Source organism: Phocoena phocoena, chromosome 13 (genome assembly GCF_963924675.1).
Source record: "Phocoena phocoena chromosome 13, mPhoPho1.1, whole genome shotgun sequence".
Taxonomy (NCBI): Eukaryota; Metazoa; Chordata; class Mammalia; order Artiodactyla; family Phocoenidae; genus Phocoena; species Phocoena phocoena.
Genome location: NC_089231.1, coordinates 52,909,929 through 52,928,345, shown reverse-complemented (window position 1 = coordinate 52,928,345; position 18,417 = coordinate 52,909,929). Strand labels below are relative to the sequence as shown.

Genomic DNA, 18,417 nt, shown 5'->3' with positions numbered 1-18,417 from the left:
AGATTCACTTGTCACTACGGAGAAGCAGATTTTCAAGCCTCAGTGATGAACTCATGACAGAGAGTAGCAAACACCCTTGACTTTGCATCCCTTTTACAACAACTTTATGTATAGACTTGAGCTAGATTTTCTTTGCCATGGAATCTCCTTCCATATAATCGAGTTACACCTACCAAGAATGGTAGGGAGTCTGATAAGTGACAAAATTTTGTGTTATGCCTCCACCTATGGAAGTTAATATAAAAAATAACACAGATTGAGGATTTCTATAATACAAAAAATATTTAATGAGTTGCATACAGTTTCTAAAATCTCCAAGCCAATACAGAATCCTGAGAACAGCTTTTAAGAACATACAGTTCTCAACCAAGTAAACTACCACCGGGGTTTACGACAAGTACGTTACTTATTTTTCTAAAAGAATGGCCTTTTCCCTATATTTGATTTCTTTTATACTCTTTTTCTTTCACTCTGTTTCCTTTATTCTGTAATGAAATGCTCTCTTGTTGAAACTGAAAGATAAAATATGGGCAGGTGTGTGTATTAATCCATTGATTTCCAAATCTTAGTTGTAGAGAAAATGGACAGTGTTACAGGTGGCATGGAGACATCTCGCCAAACCTATGATGACAAGCTCACAGCAGTGGAAAGCGACCTGAAAAAATTAGGTAATCTGCAATGAGAGTGAACTATTAAGTTGAATCCCCTAACTCAACTCTATGTAAATGATTACAGCTTTTTAGAATGACATGGCTCTAAATTCACATTCACCCAGAAAGACTTTTTAAACTTTCATGTTGTGTGTTGAATCTTTCCTCATGATTTAATTCAAAGACTTTAAAATTTTAAAGTTAAGGACCAATTTTGGAGTTGAATTCTGCTCCCCAGAAAACACTATTATGTGCCACATAAAACCTGAACACCAATCCTGATCAAAAAGAACCACAAACACCCTTTATTAAAAGCTCTTTTATGAAATACTCAGTAAATTCCTATTTGAAATATTTTAAACTTCATAAAAATTTGTAGAGATTAATTAAAAAAATAAAAGATACCAGCCTATTCTTATCCTGTGATTTTTTTCAATTTTTTAAAAAGGAATTTTGATGAATTAAACAGAAGGTTATTGCCTTCTTGACGTCCTTCCCAGTGCTCTAGAATCAGGCAAATTCCCCCTCCTTTGAGATAAGTGTTCACCCAAGTTAGTCTGTCCTAGTACTCAGTAGCCTTTCCAATTTCTGAGGACCCAGTTTTAACAGAGAGATGGATTTTACTACTGCAGTGCAGTCTGCATATCCCACAAGTTTTATGTATGAAATAGAGCACATCCCAGTTAGGTCTCTGGGATCTGTGACCTCACCTGAACACTTCTCCATCCCACCAATCTGAGTAACACACGTGTCTTATTCCAGGGGACCAAACTGGGAAGAAAGCTCTCAGCACCAACTCAGAACTCTCCACCTTCAGGTCAGACATTCTGGATCTGCGTCAGCAACTTCGTGAGATTACAGAAAAGACTAGCAAGAACAGAGATACGCTGGAGAAGTTACAGGTGAGCGGGGATGCGCTGGTGGACCAGCAGAGTCAGCTGAAAGAAACTTTGGAGAATAACTCCTTCCTCATCACCACTGTAAACAAAACCCTCCAGGCATATAACGGCTACGTCACAAACCTGCAGCAAGACACGAGTGTGCTTCAGGGCAACCTGCAGAGCCAGATGTATTCTCACAACGTGGTCATCATGAACCTCAACAACCTGAACCTGACCCAGGTACAGCAAAGGAACCTCATCACAAATCTGCAGCGCTCTTTGGATGACACAAGCCAGGCAATCCAGCGAATCAAGAATGACTTCCAGAACCTGCAGCAGGTTTTCCTTCAAGCCAAGAAGGACACGGATTGGCTGAAGGAGAAAGTGCAGAGCCTGCAGACGCTGGCTGCCAATAACTCTGCCTTGGCCAAAGCCAACAATGACACCCTGGAGGACATGAACAGCCAGCTCAGCTCCTTTGCAGGGCAGATGGACAACATCACTACGGCCTCCCAAGCCAATGAGCAGAACCTGAAAGATCTGCAGGATGTACACAGGGATGCAGAGAACAGAACGGCTGCCAAGTTCAGCCAGCTGGAGGAGCGCTTCCAGCTCTTTGAGACCGACATTGTGAACATCATTAGCAACATTAGCTACACGGCCCACTACCTACGGACACTGACCAGCAACCTGAATGAAGTCAGGACCACGTGCACGGATACGCTGACCAAACACACGGATGATCTGACCTCCTTGAATAACACACTGGCCAACATCCGTTTGGATTCTGTTTCTCTCAGGATGCAACAAGATTTGATGAGGTCGAGGTTGGACACTGAAGTGGCCAACTTATCAGTGATTATGGAAGAAATGAAGCTGGTGGACTCCAAGCATGGTCAGCTCATCAAGAATTTTACAATACTACAAGGTAAGCGAAAATTCTGAATTTGTGTTTGTATTAGTTATCTATGGCTGTGTAACAGATGACCCCAAAACTCGGCAATTTAACACAATAAGCATGTATTATCTCATAGTTTCTATGGATCAGGGATTCAGGAGCAGCTTAGCTTAGCTAGATGGTTAGTAACTCTCATGAGGTTGTGGTTAAGATATTGGCCAGGGCTGCAGTCTTCTGAAGCCTTAACTGAGGCTGAGGATCTGCCTCCAAGATGCTCATTCACATGGCTCTTGGCTTGTCAGCTGTTGGCAGGTGGCCTCGTTTCCTCACCATGTGAAATTGCTTGAGTATTCTCACAATATGGCAGCTGGCTGCCTCCAGAGCAGGTGATCCAAGAGAAACAGAAAGAAGGAAGCCACGATGCCTTTTATGACCTAGCCTCAAAAGTCACATACCATCACTTCCACCACAGTCTCTAATTTAGAAACAAGTCACTAAGTCCATCCCACACCCAAGGGGGAAGGGAATTAAGCTCCATTTCTTGAAAGGAAGCAGAAATAACTAAGAATTTGTGGACCATGCTCAAATGTGTTCCATTAAATATTTGTGGGATGAAAGATTGGTTAACTTGGATTTTCTTAGTGCCTAGCTATTTCAGTGCCATTATAAATCAGACTCCTTTGGAAGGAAGATTAATTCTTTTAGATCATGGAGTTACCATTAAGAGATTCCTACTTCTAAGTGTCATGAGCAGATGGATGGTTGGCCATTACAGTAACTGTTAACACCACAGAGGAGGGGAATAATGGACTTACATAAAAATCTGAGTTTTGCTCTCAACTAGATCATCCCTATAAATTAAGCCTACTTAATTTGGATTAGATTAAGCCTACTTCTGAAGATTTGCAGCAACCATATATTAATAGTATTTTCAGTCATAACTATTTTCACAGGGTTTAAGTTGAAAGTACTGAGTGGAAGATGCTGTGCTCGGCACTCTGGGGTGTACAAAGAAGACCAGAAGGTCTTTGCCCTCATGTAGCTTAAAATCAAGAGAATTTTAGGGCAAAAAGAGACTGGCTATAAGCAAAAGTAATCCTGATTTTCAAAAAAAGGGGATAAAGGTAGAGTCTACACACTGTGTAGAATGGAGAATTTGTCTTCAAGCCCAAGAAAAATTTGAGAAGAGATTATAAAAAGGATAATTTTTGAGTTTTCAGGAATGCAATCGTCATCAGAATGAATTCACTAAGAAGAAGCCTGGTGAACCTCATCTTATTTCCTCACGTTAACAGAGTTAGTATATTGTTTAAACTAGGAGAATGAAAAGTAGCATATCTGGATTTCACCAAGGCACTTGGCAGTGATACCCTTGAACAAGATGGAGCACTCAGTGCTGGCTTATAGCCCAGTTAGATGGGTTTATTGGTTGTATTCATTTTCTGTGCTGCATAGCAAATTACTAAAAACTCAGCAGCTTAAAACACCCACTTCTCGGGCTTCCCTGGTGGCGCAGTGGTTGAGAGTCCGCCTGCTGATGCAGGGGACACAGGTTCGTGCCCCGGTCTGGGAAGATCCCACGTGCCGCGGAGCGGCTGGGCCCGTGAGCCATGGCCGCTGAGCCTGCGCGTCCGGAGCCTGTGCTCCGCAATGGGAGAGGCCACAACAGTGAGAGGCCCGCGTACAGCAAAAAAAAAAAAAAAAAAAAAACAAAAAAAAAACACCCACTTCTCATCTCACAGTTTCTGTGGTCAGGAATCTGGGCACAGCTCAGGTGCGTCCTTTGCTCAGGGTTTCACCCAGCTGCAGTCTCAGCGAGGAGCTGTGGTTTCATCAGAGTCTTGACTGGGGAAAGACGCATTTCCACACTCCTTCACGTTCTTGGCAGACTTCATCTGCTTGGACTGTAAGATCGGCTGTCAGGTCCTAAAGGCCACCCCCAGTCCTTTGCCATGTGACCATCTCAAAACATTACAGCTTCTTCAAAGCCAGCAAGGGAGTCTCTCTCACTCTAGTTGGCAAAGACAGAGTCTTATAAATGTAACCTAGTCAAGGGAGCGACATCCCATCGCCTTTGACATATTCTATTGGTTAGAAGCAAGTTAGAGGTTCCATACTTAATGGGAGGGGATTATACGAGGGCATGAGTCATTGGGAGTCACCCTGGGATGTGACTGCCATACTATTGAATGACTGAGTATAAAGAGTGATAGTTCATGAGCCCCTCTGAGCCTGGAGGCATATCTGGGTGGCAGATGGCAGGGACCTGCTCAACAGCTTTGCAGGGACTCACTTGAGGACGTGGATAACCTGGTCATCCAATACTTGTGTGACATGAAACTGGATATACTGTTTAATGGGTGATAGAATCATAATCCAAAATGATCTGCAGGGGCTGGCATAGTAAAGAGATGCCAACAAAGTGAAATAAATAGGGAAGACATATAGGACCTGCTCGTACATAGAAGAGACCAAATACTAGTGTTGATGGGAGGGCATGGCTTGGAGGAAGTGTGCAGGAAAAGTGTGGGGATTTTAGTTGACTGTAAGCAACTAAATGTGTCTTCCAGGGAAGTTAATGTGATCTTTGACCGTATTAATAAAAATATGATTTCCAAAATGAGGGAGGTGATATCTTACTCCCTTCAGCATGGCAAAACCACTCCTGGTGGATACTGCGTATGTTGGGGAGCCCCTTTCAACAGGGGCGCTCACAGACCATCATGCTTGGAAAAATATGACCAGGATGATGGGGTCTAGAAACGATGTGCTGTGAGGAAGGACTGAAGGACCTGGGAACTTTAACCTGTAGGAGAGACAGCTTAGTGGGGAATAAGGCAGCTGTTTACAACTATTCAAAAGGCCAGCATGTGGAGGAGATTTTAAATGACATCGGAGGTGCTCCAGAGGGTGAAACAAAGACTAGTGGGTACTCATTAAAGGAAAATAAAGTCTGTTTTTTGCGGTACATGGGCATCTCGCTGCTGTGGCCTCTCCCGTTGCGGAGCACAGGCTCCGGACGCTCAGGCTCAGCGGCCATGGCTCACGGGCCCAGCCGCTCCGCGGCACGTGGGATCTTCCCGGACTGGGGCACGAACCCGTGTCCCCTGCATCGGCAGGCGGACTCTCAACCACTGCGCCACCAGGGAAGCCCAAATCTTGGTTTTATATAATGTTCCTTATAAAAATTGGTGTTGCTTGAGACTGTAGTGGGTTTCCTGAACCATAAGCATGCCCCAACTCTAGAGAGGTTGGACTGCCCATCAAAGTATTGTAGGTATGAGTGATACTCGGAATAAAGAGGTGGGCTTTCAAATGACCAGAAGGTTCTTCAGTGCTTGATTTATTTTTTTCCCTATTCTTCCTCAACCTAAATTCAGAATGAGGGCAGATCTCAGCAGACGTGCAACCTCAGAAAATAAGAGCTTTCTCATTGTCTCTTGTTATACCTTAGGCAAGTTGTTATACCTTAGGCAGTCCTATCATGGTATTCTGGAGATTTTCTAGCTATAAATTTCATAGTTTTATTACTCCATGGGTTTAATTGTTAACTTCTCTTCTACAAGGAAACTTCTGACATACTTAGTTTACAGACAGTGCGGCTTAACAGCTAAGGAAGGGTATGAAAAGCTCATGGTTGGAGATTCAGAGCCCGGCTTTAACTTAGTTAATGTTTCCATTGTTCTGATTATTTTTATCAGCTGATACTGAGCATGAGAGGAATGAGGGCTTTTCATGAACCATCTTGGTGAGTCCTAACACCCACTCTGTATGGCAGGTACTCAGAAGATCATCACCTGTTTACAGATGAGGAAACTAAGGCGTTGAGAGGTTTAAGGAACTTCCTTAAATTTACAGAAACGATAAGTAGCTAAACAGGATCTGAGCCCAGTGCGTCTGGTGCAAAGCCCATGGTGCGAACCCCATTGATAATCACAGCAAGTGCACGCCCCCCTCCCAGCCATCCCGAGGGAGCCTGTGAGGGCAGGGAGATGGGATTTCATTCTAAGTGTGAAGGGGAGTTTTAAGGAAGGTGGTGACATGACCTGATTTATATTTTTAAATATAAAAATATTTGTGTTTTTAAATATAAAAATATTTACGTTTTTAAATACAAAAATAAATGTTCTCTGGGGGGAGAACAGATTCTGGGGGAGTGAGCCTGGAGGCAGGGGTCCAGTGAGGGGCAGTGGACCAGTCATGGGTGATGTGGGATGGATGGTAGCAGTGGAGATGACAGAAGTGGGTCTCCTCAGTCAGGAGGAATCATGGAGGTAGAATCAAGGACAGCCCTGCCCTTCCCTGGACAACAGGCCGTGCCCACCGGCGTGAGGAATTCACGGGCTGGAGGGGCAGTGCAGTTTGGAGTCTGTGCCAATCCCATCTTGACTACGTTTGGCGCACAGCACACTGGATTTCCCTCCCCGAAGTGTCCCAAGCCCAAAGCGGCAGCCAAGAGGCACCAGTACGTCGTAGGAGTCGGGGTGCTGTGGACAGAAACTGAACACGGGGTTAGGGGCTGCTGCCTGCAGGTGGACGAGGCTCACGGATGCATCAGCCATGGAGGGCAGGGGAAAGGGAGGAATGGGTGTCTCCTAAGTGTTTGGCTTGAGCACCTAGGCGGATGGCAGTACCAACCAGGAGATGCAGAAAGGGAGGTCTGTTTAGACGTATTAAGTGGGAGATGTCTCTTAGGGTGAGGTTCCTGGCTCAGTGTCTCTGAAAGGCCTCAGAGTTTGGTTTCTGAATGGTATTTTCTCTTTTTCATATGCTTTCCCATTTACATTTATCCTTGGTCTTCTCATTACCTGCACTTTCTGTGAGTTGACCTGAGAAACTTCTCAAGCCAAGCCACCCCCTTTCTATTCAATGTGTTCAACTTCCTCCAGGACGGGAATGCCCACTGGCGATTCCAAGAGAACCAGAGACTGGGGGGAGACCCCCACTTCCAAATGCAAGCGTTTCCTCCCCCCCTGCATCTCTAGCGCCTTTCCTCGTTCTCTGTACGCACATCCCACCCCTGAGGATGAGGGACAGATGGGATAAAACAGGAAGGAGCAGGATGGGATTAACACTGGCTTATGCTGGGTTTGCCTCTGCAAGATTCAGAATACACTGATGCTTTCCAGGAAATTCTTGGTGACGTGCACTTCAAGAACCCTAATGCTTCTGGGACATTTCAGCCACAGGAGACACTTGCCTCATTAGGCAGTGAAAGCTGAAGCTGACTGATTAGATGGCACTGAAGCCAGATGATAATGTGGAACTAGATATTAAGTCATATGTTGAATCCTGATAACAATTATCTCTACATCCATAAACCCCCAAACCTTAAGAAAGCCTTATTTTTTTTTTTGTTACCAATAATGTAATGCTTTTTATCCTTATTAGGCACATGGAGGACTTCATACTCATAACACACACTCTTGGGTGGCAAGTTCACCTCACATCCTGAGCTATTCTCTGCAAGCCATGCAGGTGTAAGTCACATTCTTCTAGTGCAATCAGACAGTTCCCTGCACCTGCTGTTCTGAGAGAAGCACAGGTTTAGTGGGTGAGAACAAAAGCTCTAGAGCCTGATAGCCCTGGATACGGGTACCAACTTCCTTAGCCTCTCTGTGCCTCGGTTTTCCCATCTGCATCTACCTTTTAGAGTTATAAGGACTTAATGAGATAATGTAAATAAAATAGTGCAGTGCCTGGCAGGGGGTTAGCTAATATTCATACCCAAGAGTGAGTTTGTTCAGTTCCTATCCAAGACTTCCCTCCACTGGAGCCCCAGCCAGTACATCGCTGTGGAAAACAACAGCTTCATGTGCACAAGGACTATAGTTGTACCATATGGGTCCAAAACTACTTAACTACTGGCTTCCTGGTGCCCAGCCCAGGAGAGGAATCACACTCGGTGCTGCCGACCCCTGGCTTTCACTCATTCTTTAATCCACTTTTTTTAAAAATAAATTATTATCATTATTATTATTTTTGCAGTACGCGGGCCTCTCACTGTCGTGGCCTCTCCCGTTGTGGAGCGCAGGCTCCGGACGCTCAGGCTCAGCGGCCATGGCTCACGGGCCCAGCCGCTCCGCGGCATGTGGGATCCTCCCGGACCGGGGCACAAACCCGTGTCCCCCGCATCGGCAGGCAGACTCTCAACCACTGTGCCACCAGGGAAGCCCCTAAATAAATTATTTTATTTTATTTATTTTTGGCTGCGTTGGGTCTTTGTTGCAGTGCATGGGCTTTCTCTAGTTGTGGCGAGCGGGGGCTACTCTTCGTTGAGGTGTGTGGCTTCTCATTGTGGTGGCTTCTCGTTGCGGAGCACGGGCTCTAGGCACGCAGGCTTCAGTAGTTGTGGCATGTGGGCTCAGTAGTTGTGGCACACAGGCTTAGTTGCTCCATGGCATGTGGAATCTTCTGGGACCAGGGCTCGAACCCGTGTCCCCTGCATTGGCAGGCGGATTCCAAACCACTGTGCCACCAGGGAAGTCCCTAGTGGACTTTTATTGAGTGTCTGCAACATGCCAGTCATGCCAGTGAGCACTTGGATAAGTTGTCTCTGTTCCTTGTTATAGCTCCTTAAGGTAGGGATCGTCAGCATCCCCATTTGCAGGGAGGGGGGCTGAGGCACAGAGAGCCTGAGTAACTAATCCAAGATCAAGCAGCTAGTCAGTGGTAGGTAGTGCTAAACTCGGGTCTGTCTGGTCCCTTAACCCATGCTTCCACACGGTACCCTGCTGCCCTCGGATGATTCAGGAGAAAGATGGCATGTTTGGGGAGGTTGAATACACGAGAGTTTACCTTCAGGAGAGCTATCAGTTAAGGCTTCAGTGAGAGACTGACATTTGATCTGGACCTTGAAAGATGCACAGGAAGGCTGGACAGCACACATAGCAGGACAGGGCATGGAGCAAAGTGGATCAGGCATGAGGCCTCGATTCCTCTCATTGTCGACCCCACCCCCTCTTGATACTCTTCCCCAAACAAGACCACTTGTCTGGGGAGCCTTGAGAGTAGGCAACTCAAAGGCATCGATGTAGACCGTGGCCAGTTGGTGAGAAACAGTGGTTTAAGTATATCCTTCTCTGTGGAGAGAGAGCTTCCATGGCTTTCCAGAAGCCTGACTGTCTTGAACATGAGGTCAAGAATCAAATTCTTCTTCAAAATGATTGCCAAAAAATATCTCTTAAATTTCCTTTTAATTTGTATATTCCTTTTCACCTAAGTGAAGCAGGACCACTTTTTCATATGTGGGTGTTAAATAAATGTTTGATTAATTTCATTGCATGCGAAGTAGATTTTTTTAATGAGAAGAAAAATATGTCAGATTATATTACTGTTTTCTTCTATCTTCCAACCCAACCACTTGTGGTTCTAAAACAGTCTCTCCAAGATGTTGAATGGCAGTAAGAATTGGAGTGGTTTCTCTACTTTCTGTTAGGCACCAGCAGTTTTGTTGGAAAACGAATTGGAAAGTTATCTCTGGCATAGGACACAGGGCTGGGCCCTTCTCAAGGCCTGCAGTTTGGTTGTTAAAGCGGAAATGGCACAGTGATTTAGTCTTCTGTCCTCTTTGGAGCTGCTTGTTTAGGGGATTCGTGTGTTCAAGGCTCTGGGCTCTGAAGCCTGGGAACCTGGGGAGAAGGTTTTGCTGGCAGTGTAAACACGGTTGCTCCAAGTTCTGGTGTCGGTTATATACAGGCATTTCTGGAGCCTTTGGTGGCTTTATCAGCAACATGGGTATCCTGGCATTTCAGAATCCCAGGCCAGCCACCCACTTGGCCTTGGAAGCAAATCTCCAGTTTGCTCTTCTGTATGAGACATCATGTCTGCCTCACATGTAGTGTTACATTTTCTTGAGTCTGAATTCAAATTGTTATCACATGAGCTCATAAGTACCTCCCTCATCATTTATCTCAGTGTTCTCAGTTTTAAGGCACTATGGATGGCTTATATTTTATTTTCACTTCAATAGCTGCCTAATAAAAGATTCAAGTAATACCTAAAAGCCTGGGATCATCTAGATGCCAAAACCATACCAGCATCCCAGGGCCTAGAGGAAGATATACTTATGGCATTAACGATCGGCTTTGTAGGGGGATCCAGTGCTGACTTCTGAAATGGTTTTAGCTCTTTTTCTTAGTGATTTTTATTTATTTATTTATTATTATTATTATTATTTTGCAGTACACGGGCCTCTCACTGTTGTGGCCTCTCCCGTTGCGGAGCACAGGCTCCGGACGCACAGGCTCAGCGGCCATGGCTCACGGGCCCAGCCGCTCACGGGCATGTGGGATCTTCCTGGACCGGGGCACGAACCCGTGTCCCCTGCATCGGCAGGTGGACTTTCAACCACTGTGCCACTAGGGAAGCCCTCTTAGTGATTTTTAAAAAGAAATGATTAGCAAATATCTATGTCTTAAGGAGCAAAGTACCGTCTTAATGAGCCAAGTATATGAATGAATGAATCCCCTGGGTATGGGACACACAGAATACGTTTTCACATAGCCTAGCATCTGTAGGCGGAGCGCCAGCCTCCTGCTCTAGCTCTGCGGATGGGGCAGCTGGGGATGAAGACATGCGTTGATAATAGAGTGCTTGCTAGGAGTTTATCCACAGCCATGAATATAAAACTTTATCTTAAAGAGAGAGATAACCTATTTATGATGGATGTAGTTAGTGCTTCGTATGAAAATTTCAGTTTTTATGCTAATCCAGCTAGGAAATCCATCACAAGTAGGATTTTAGACTTTATCAAAGGCAAAATCTTGCATCTTCTCCCAGTGTCTTATTCCCTTCCTTCTCAAGATTTGGAAATTAGCATCTGTTGGTATTTTGTGTTGACTGTGGGATCCGTGTTTTTATGCTGTTCTTAAAATAAGCCACGATTCTATGTGGAGAAGGTAGGGCCATTCAAGCACAACTTCGGTTCAGAGGGAAACAGCTGAATACGATAAACTACCTGACCCCAGAAAGAAATAAGATTCACGAAAAGCTGTCTCCCCAGGTAAGGGAGGTCTTGGATTCATGTAAGGAGGCAAAGAGAGAGTTGTATGTCTTTGGAATTCTGTCGGAAACCAGAGGAGGGTGTTCTGGAACAAATACAAGTCCCTGTCACATGGGTCTGTCAGAACATTCAGAACAGGGAGACAGGCCCCGGAATGGGCACTATTTCACGGCTGCAAGTGAACTCATTTCCCGTAACTTGCAAGTATAGCACCAACCCCAGATGTGAGTGATCAAGAAACACTGATTATTGGTAAATCCACGAAGAGGATAAGGATAAAGAATTTCTAAAGCACTTGAATTTCCCAACAGACCTTCCTCATTATTTAGATTTCTTAAGGCTAAACATAGAACATAAACAAAACAGAAGTAGCTGAGGGGGAAAAAAAAAGTTACTTTTATTTTTGCCCTTATTCTAAATAAATTAGATTTTTGTTTGTTCGTTTTGGCCTATTGTCAGTATTGTTCCACTAGAATCTTCCATAATGCTACATCTGTTGTGGAGGAACACACATGCCACCTTACCTGCTAATAATCTGTAAGACACTATTTCTCAACTACACAAAGGAACTAAGTTATTTTTTTATGAGTGAGAGCCCTTTTTATTTTTTTAAAATTTTTATTATTTTTTAAAATTTATTTTTGGCTGCATTGGGTCTTCGCTGCTGTGCGTGGGCTTTCTTTAGTTGCGGTGAGCAAGGGCTACTCTTTGTTGTGGTACACGGGCTTCTCATTGCGGTGGCTTCTCCTGTTGTGGAGCACGGGCTCTAGGCATGCAGGCTTCAGTAGTTGCAGCATGTGGGCTCAGTAGTTGCGACGCATGGACTCTAGGGTGCACGGGCTTCAGTAGTTACGACACGTAGGCTTCAGTAGTTGTGGTGCACAGCCTCTAGAGCTCAGGCTCAGTAGTTGTGGCGCACAGGCTTATTTGCTCTGCGGCATGTGGGTTCTTCCCAGACCAGGGATCGAACCCGTGTCCCCTGCATTGGCAGGCGGATTCTTAACCACTGTGCCACCAGGGAAGCCTCTAAGTTATTTTTAAAAAATAACTTTATTATTTTAAAAAATCAGGAGACTGATCTGGCAATGAAAACCCACCCTCCATGTCTTTACTAAGTGGTTTGGCTGTTTAATAAGCCTCATCAAGTTAAACAGAAAAAGAAAATCTGTTTATCCAGATTGTGGATAAAAGACCACTAGATCAATTCTGAAGTGTGAGTAGAGTCAGGAAAGACATCTCCCCATGGTGATTCCATACTGGCAGCCAGGGTTACCTGGCTACATATCAGGTAAACCTGATATGTAGATTGAGTGGAGCTGTACTTCTTGGAATGAGGTGAGGGACACCAGGCAGGACACCGTTCCCCCAAAATCTCTCCCTTTTGGTCTCTGCTGGGGCCCATAATGTTGGCATTAGTGCACTGGGCTGTGATGCCCATTGATTTGATAAACACTTGCTGGATAATGAGTATGGCCTATAATCTAGCTGCTAGATGGGGAAGGATCCTCGAGGAATAAACAAGGACTAAAAAATCATAAAAGAGGAAAAACTTCCATCTGGAGTGACCTGGGAGGATTACATGGTGGGTGAACAGGAATTCTCCAGATGGATATGGGCAGAGAAAATTCTAAGAGAAGAAATTTGCATAAGTGCAGGGGAGGATGGAATAAACACATGTGAGGCCAGGTCATGAAAGCCTTGACATCAGGTGATCGAGAAGGGGCTGAATATTCTGGAGCAGGTGGAGACCAGAGTTATGTGTAAAGAAGGCGAAAGATGCAGAGTGGGATGAATGGAGAGGAATCAGAGGTAGGAAGAGCAGTTAAGAGGTAACTGTGAAAATCTACCAGAAAGAGAGGGGCAGGAGGGAGAGAGGAAGAGAGAGAAGACTCACACTAGGATGGTGATGAGATGGTTGTGATGATGCAGTGGGATAAGGGATGGCGGGAGGAGGACGTGAACAGCAGAGATGACAAGGTCAGTGTAGACACACCAGGTTGGGGGTGCTGGCGGGACATCCCAGAGAAGATAGACCATCCGACTATGAGATGGAGATAAGGACCCAGAGCCCAGGGGAGCTGATGAGAGAGGAGTCAACAGGAGCGGGTGGAGAGGAGTCAATGAAATGGGCTCAGGGAGAGGGGTGCTTCATCCCAAAGCCTCCCACTTATGGGGTAGATAACCCTAGAAAGAACGCACTGAAGCCAGTGCTAGCCATTGGCATAAACTCGCTTACAGCTCTGTAGAGGGTCCTGCCAGTAAGTCCAGGGGCACGTCACGGGTAGCCTCAAGTAAGGAAAGCTGAGTCCAGGACCTAGGCTCCTGCTAAGGGGCGGCAGAGATGGCAGGCTGGACTTGGCCATGGATGGTATGTGGGCGCAGTGATGTCCATTAGGGCCTGGGATGGGAGGGTGCAGAGATTCCCCCTACTGAGGTGGGAAAGGCTGCTTCACTGTTCCATCCCGACCAGCCGGTGGGGTGTGCTGGTGCAGGGGAATAGGAAAAACTGTGGGAGTGCAGAGTCCCACCAACCCAGCCTTTCCCCCACACCTGCGCCCTTCCAGCCTCAAAGGCTGTCTGCTTCTGTCCAAAGCATGGGTGTGAAGCTCTTACACTTGTTCACGAAGAATAGTGAGATCTCAAACTCTAAGATTCTGGGCAGCAGAATATTTGAGCACAGTGCCCTCCACGATGTATCCATTTCAACACGAGAAGCCCTGAATTCCTGTCCCAGCTCCTCTCCCAGACGGTGACTGTCCGTGTCTTACTCCCCTGGGTAGATCTGTCCTGAGTCACTAAGTAACCTTGAACAAAGAGCTTGGTGTCTGTGGCCCTGCGTGTCCTCAGATGTGCTGTGGGAATTCTCTGTCATAGACGAAGGTCAGGTGACATAATGTATGTGAAAGTACCTCACACTGTCATTTTCTATACAACATCACAACAAATCCTTGTTGTGATGTATTTGTGTGATATCCCTGTTACCTTACCTACCCCTGAGAACTCAGAGAAAACAAAACAATCCCATGTTATGTGAACTTGCTTTTGGAACAAGAAGGGATGAACAGGTATTTGCCTTCTTCTCCCAACCTTTTTTAGGGGGAACTGCTTTTTCCTCCTTTGGTGGAAAATGGTGTCTTTTTTTCTCCCTTGCCAATTAGATGGTCCACCTCTTTTTTTCTCTAGTCTACCTTCCCTATTTGCATCATTAGACTCTCTGGAAAAAATGAAACTGATCCTCCTTAGCTCTGGCCCCGAGAGCACTTCTCATGGAGACCGCCCGTCCCTGCACGCTGGTCCATGGTGAGGCTGAGCCCTGAGGACAGCAGTGTGCCCGCAGCACCGCTGAAGGGGACAGGAGCGTCAGTGGAGGAGCAGAGAGGAGAGGCCGGGGCGGTGTGGTGCAGGAATTACAGGATAGGGCCCGCAACGCTCGATGGCATCTTTTTGGTCTAATTCTAAACCCCTTCTCCCCCACCTTACATGGTGCTTGTCATATAACAGGTAGTTCATAAATATTCATCACATCGGTGGAAAGAGGAGGAAATAAGAGGGAAGGGCATCCCGATCTCAACCCGCACATGATCTCAACCCACACAGCCTTCCTGCTGGTGACAAAATGGTCCCAGATGACCAGAGGCGTCCTGGATTTCACTTTTATGCCTTTTGTCTTTTTTTTTCTTTTAGGTCCTCCTGGCCCCAGGGGTCCGAAAGGTGACAGAGGACAGCAGGGACCCCCGGGTCCCACTGGCAACAAGGGACAGAAAGGAGAGAAGGGGGAGCCTGGCCCTCCCGGCCCGGCCGGTGAGAGGGGCCCGATCGGGCCGGTCGGCCCCCCTGGAGAGCGTGGTGGCAAAGGCTCCAAAGGCCTGCAGGGCCCCAAAGGCTCCCGCGGGTCCCCCGGGAAGCCCGGCCCTCAGGGCCCCAGTGGGGACCCAGGCCCCCCTGGCCCACCAGGCAAGGACGGACTCCCAGGCCCCCAGGGCCCCCCTGGCTTCCAGGGACTGCAGGGCACCGTGGGGGAGCCTGGGGTGCCCGGGCCAAGGGGTCTGCCGGGCTTGCCTGGGGTGCCGGGCATGCCGGGTCCCAAGGGCCCCCCCGGTCCCCCGGGCCCATCAGGGGCGGCGGTGCCCCTGGCCCTGCAGAGCGAGCCAACTGCAGCACCCGAGGCCAACGGTAAGTCTGAGCCCCACGTACCTGGGGATGGGTGCCCCCGCCATGTGTGCCCCCCACACTGCATTTTATTGGAAGTGAAGGCATCGCACAGGGTGGCCTCCGCCCCCGCTGCTCCCACGGCCCCGTGCCAGGCGGTGGTGCTCAGGCACTTGTGTTTCTCTCTAAACAGCACCAGGCCCTCCAGCACTTGTTTATAATTAGCTGAGTCGGATCCTCGGGGACAGACTGGTCCCAAACATTTCCTTCAGGAAAGTCTGAGGCTGGCCACCCTGGACCCGTCCCTGTCCTCATTTTATGCCCTTCACCTGGGGATGGATGACCCGTGGTTAACGTGCAGATGGAACTTTCTGTTCCTGAAGCCAGATCGTATTTCTTTTTGAGAAGATGTTATGGCGCCTTCTCGTCCTTTGATAGTGAAACCTTTGGTCAAACCCTGAGTGTTGGGTCTGCAACCTTTGACCCACACCCGATTCCACTTGGTTTCCTTCAGTCCAGCTCAGTCATGTTTGTTCCATGAGCCTAGTTCTAGTTCTGGGCTCTCCTAGCCACTTGTTTACAGGTTCCACGTGATTCCAGACTGACATTGAACATCTGTGCCTGTGCTTTTTGTTGCTGTGTCTGTTATTTCTGTCATTGTAAAGACGAATCCAGACACAGAGGAACAAAGGCTCAGGGTAGATATTTTCCAGATTATGTAGTTTTAACTACTGTGTATTCTGCAGGCCACTTTCCTGGACTAGTCTTTGCTCCCAGCATGTCCCCAAACGTCAGTCACTGGCTTGGCACATGGACGTGGGGAAGCAGGGCCATAGCTGTGCCTCTTAAACGCAGCTGAGGAAAGGCATAGTGCTTTCTCTCTCTCTCTCTCTCTCTCTCTCTCTCTCTCTCTCTCTCTTTCTCTTTCTCTCTCTCTCTGTGTGTGTGTGTGTGTGTGTGTGTGTGTTTTAATCAATACTTTTAAACTTTGCATTCCTAGGCTGCCCGCCTCACTGGAAGAACTTCACAGACAAATGCTACTATTTTTCGGTTGAAAAAGAAATTTTTGAGGATGCAAAACTTTCCTGTGAAGACAAGTCTTCACATCTTATTTTCATAAACACAAGAGAGGAACAGGTATGTTTGCAGCATACTTATAGTTGGGGAAAACTGTAATTTAAGGATCGTGACACCTGGAAAGTACGTGCTTACTGAGGATTCAAAGATATCAAGAATTCATAGTCACGTAAACACAGAAGGCTGCATTATGGAGATTTGGGCTATTTATCCAGTGACAAGAAGCATTCATGGCATGGGAATTAGGTCCTTATGCTTCCACCTGGAAGGTCTTGCTTTATCAAGCCTGGAGGTGTGTGGCTTTTACCGGTGGCCATTGAAAGAGCCGTAAGCCTGGCAGGCCGGCACCAGGCCCCTGTGGAGAGAGAGGCAGAGAGGCCTAAGCACCGCAGGGGTGGGGAGGGATGCAAGGGACCAGACGTGTGGCCTCGGCACAGTCAGGAAGAGCAGAGGAGGCCCTGGGGCAGAGCCCACACATGATAACAATGGTGACCACTCACTAGGCCCCTACTGTGTGCCAGGCACTGTATGAGGCATTTTCTCTTAGAAACCTTACCACATCCCTAGAGCTTATGTGTAATGTTACCCCCATCTAACAGATAAGAAAACTGAGGCCCCGCAAAGTTTAAATGATTAATACATGATGAGACAAGTAAATGCAGAGCTGAGATTGAAACTGAGGTCCAACTAGCAACAATACCAATGCTCTTTCTTTAATGCCACACTGCCCCAGTGGCCTCCTTCCTTTTCCTTAAGTGTCTCTGGCAGACATGACCCCGAAAACAGATGCTTCTGCAGTAATCGACTGGGAAGGAGCATCCATAAGACAGAAGTCAGGTACCTGGGCTTCAGAACACACACACCTGGGCCTGATCCCAGCTCAGCCACTTGTCATCTGTCTTAGGTTGGTGGTTGTAATGGCTCAAAGACACATTGTATGTGACACGTTGGACGTGGGACCTGGCCCAGAGGAAGCGCTCAATATTGCCGTGGCTGTTACTGTTGTTTGAACATGGGAGGGAGGGGTGGTGGAAGGGGGTGGAGCCTGGTGGGATTCATCGAGTGGTCTGGATACTTTAAGGGAGAAAGAGCATCACTTAAATATTGCTTATAAGCTTATAAGAGGACAAAACGTCAAAGCCCCCAAAACAGTGCAAAACAAGTGCACAGCAAAAGCAGTGTACAAATTCTGACAAACATCCTTTTTTTGTGAGACAGCTTTATCTTATTCAAATCTCATTTTGCTTCTCTGTTAAAGTCTGATAAACATCCTCTTATAAAGTGTCCTTCTTTTCTAAACATTGAGGGGAAAGTCCCCCAAACATCTGTTCAAGAAATAGTAATGTACCGTTTCTGATTTATTTTTCAGCAATGGATCAAAAAGCAGATGGTAGGGAAAGAGAACTACTGGATCGGCCTCACAGACTCAGAGCAGGAAAACGAATGGAAGTGGCTGGATGGGACATCTCTAGAGTATAAGTGAGTCTCAGAAACTTCCAGATTGCTGGTCAGGCTCTCACTGGTCTATGTTTTCACCTCTTGCCAGACTGACTTCCTACAGTTTCTTCCTGAACGACCTTGTGTCCTACACGTTCCTCAAACTGAGGCTCCAGGTACCAGCTGCATGTTTATTTCCATGTAGGGAAATTATGGTTGAGAATCAATATGCTGTAAAAATAGGGGTTTTCTTTTTTCTTTTCATGGAGTGAATTTTTTTTCATTTCTACAAAAACAAACAAAACAACAAACAAAATAAAC

At 46.6% G+C, this 18,417-nt stretch overlaps 1 protein-coding gene across 1 annotated transcript in view; it reads left to right on the top strand.

The window, feature by feature from the left end:
- Positions 1-18,417, top strand: part of COLEC12 (collectin subfamily member 12) — a 196,703-nt gene that overhangs the window by 160,097 nt on the left and 18,189 nt on the right. The window contains exons 4-8 of the mRNA XM_065889785.1: positions 570-668; positions 1,413-2,459; positions 15,118-15,606; positions 16,583-16,719; positions 18,029-18,138. Coding sequence (XP_065745857.1) covers positions 570-668; positions 1,413-2,459; positions 15,118-15,606; positions 16,583-16,719; positions 18,029-18,138 — 1,882 coding nt within the window. The remainder of the gene's footprint in view (positions 1-569; positions 669-1,412; positions 2,460-15,117; positions 15,607-16,582; positions 16,720-18,028; positions 18,139-18,417) is intronic.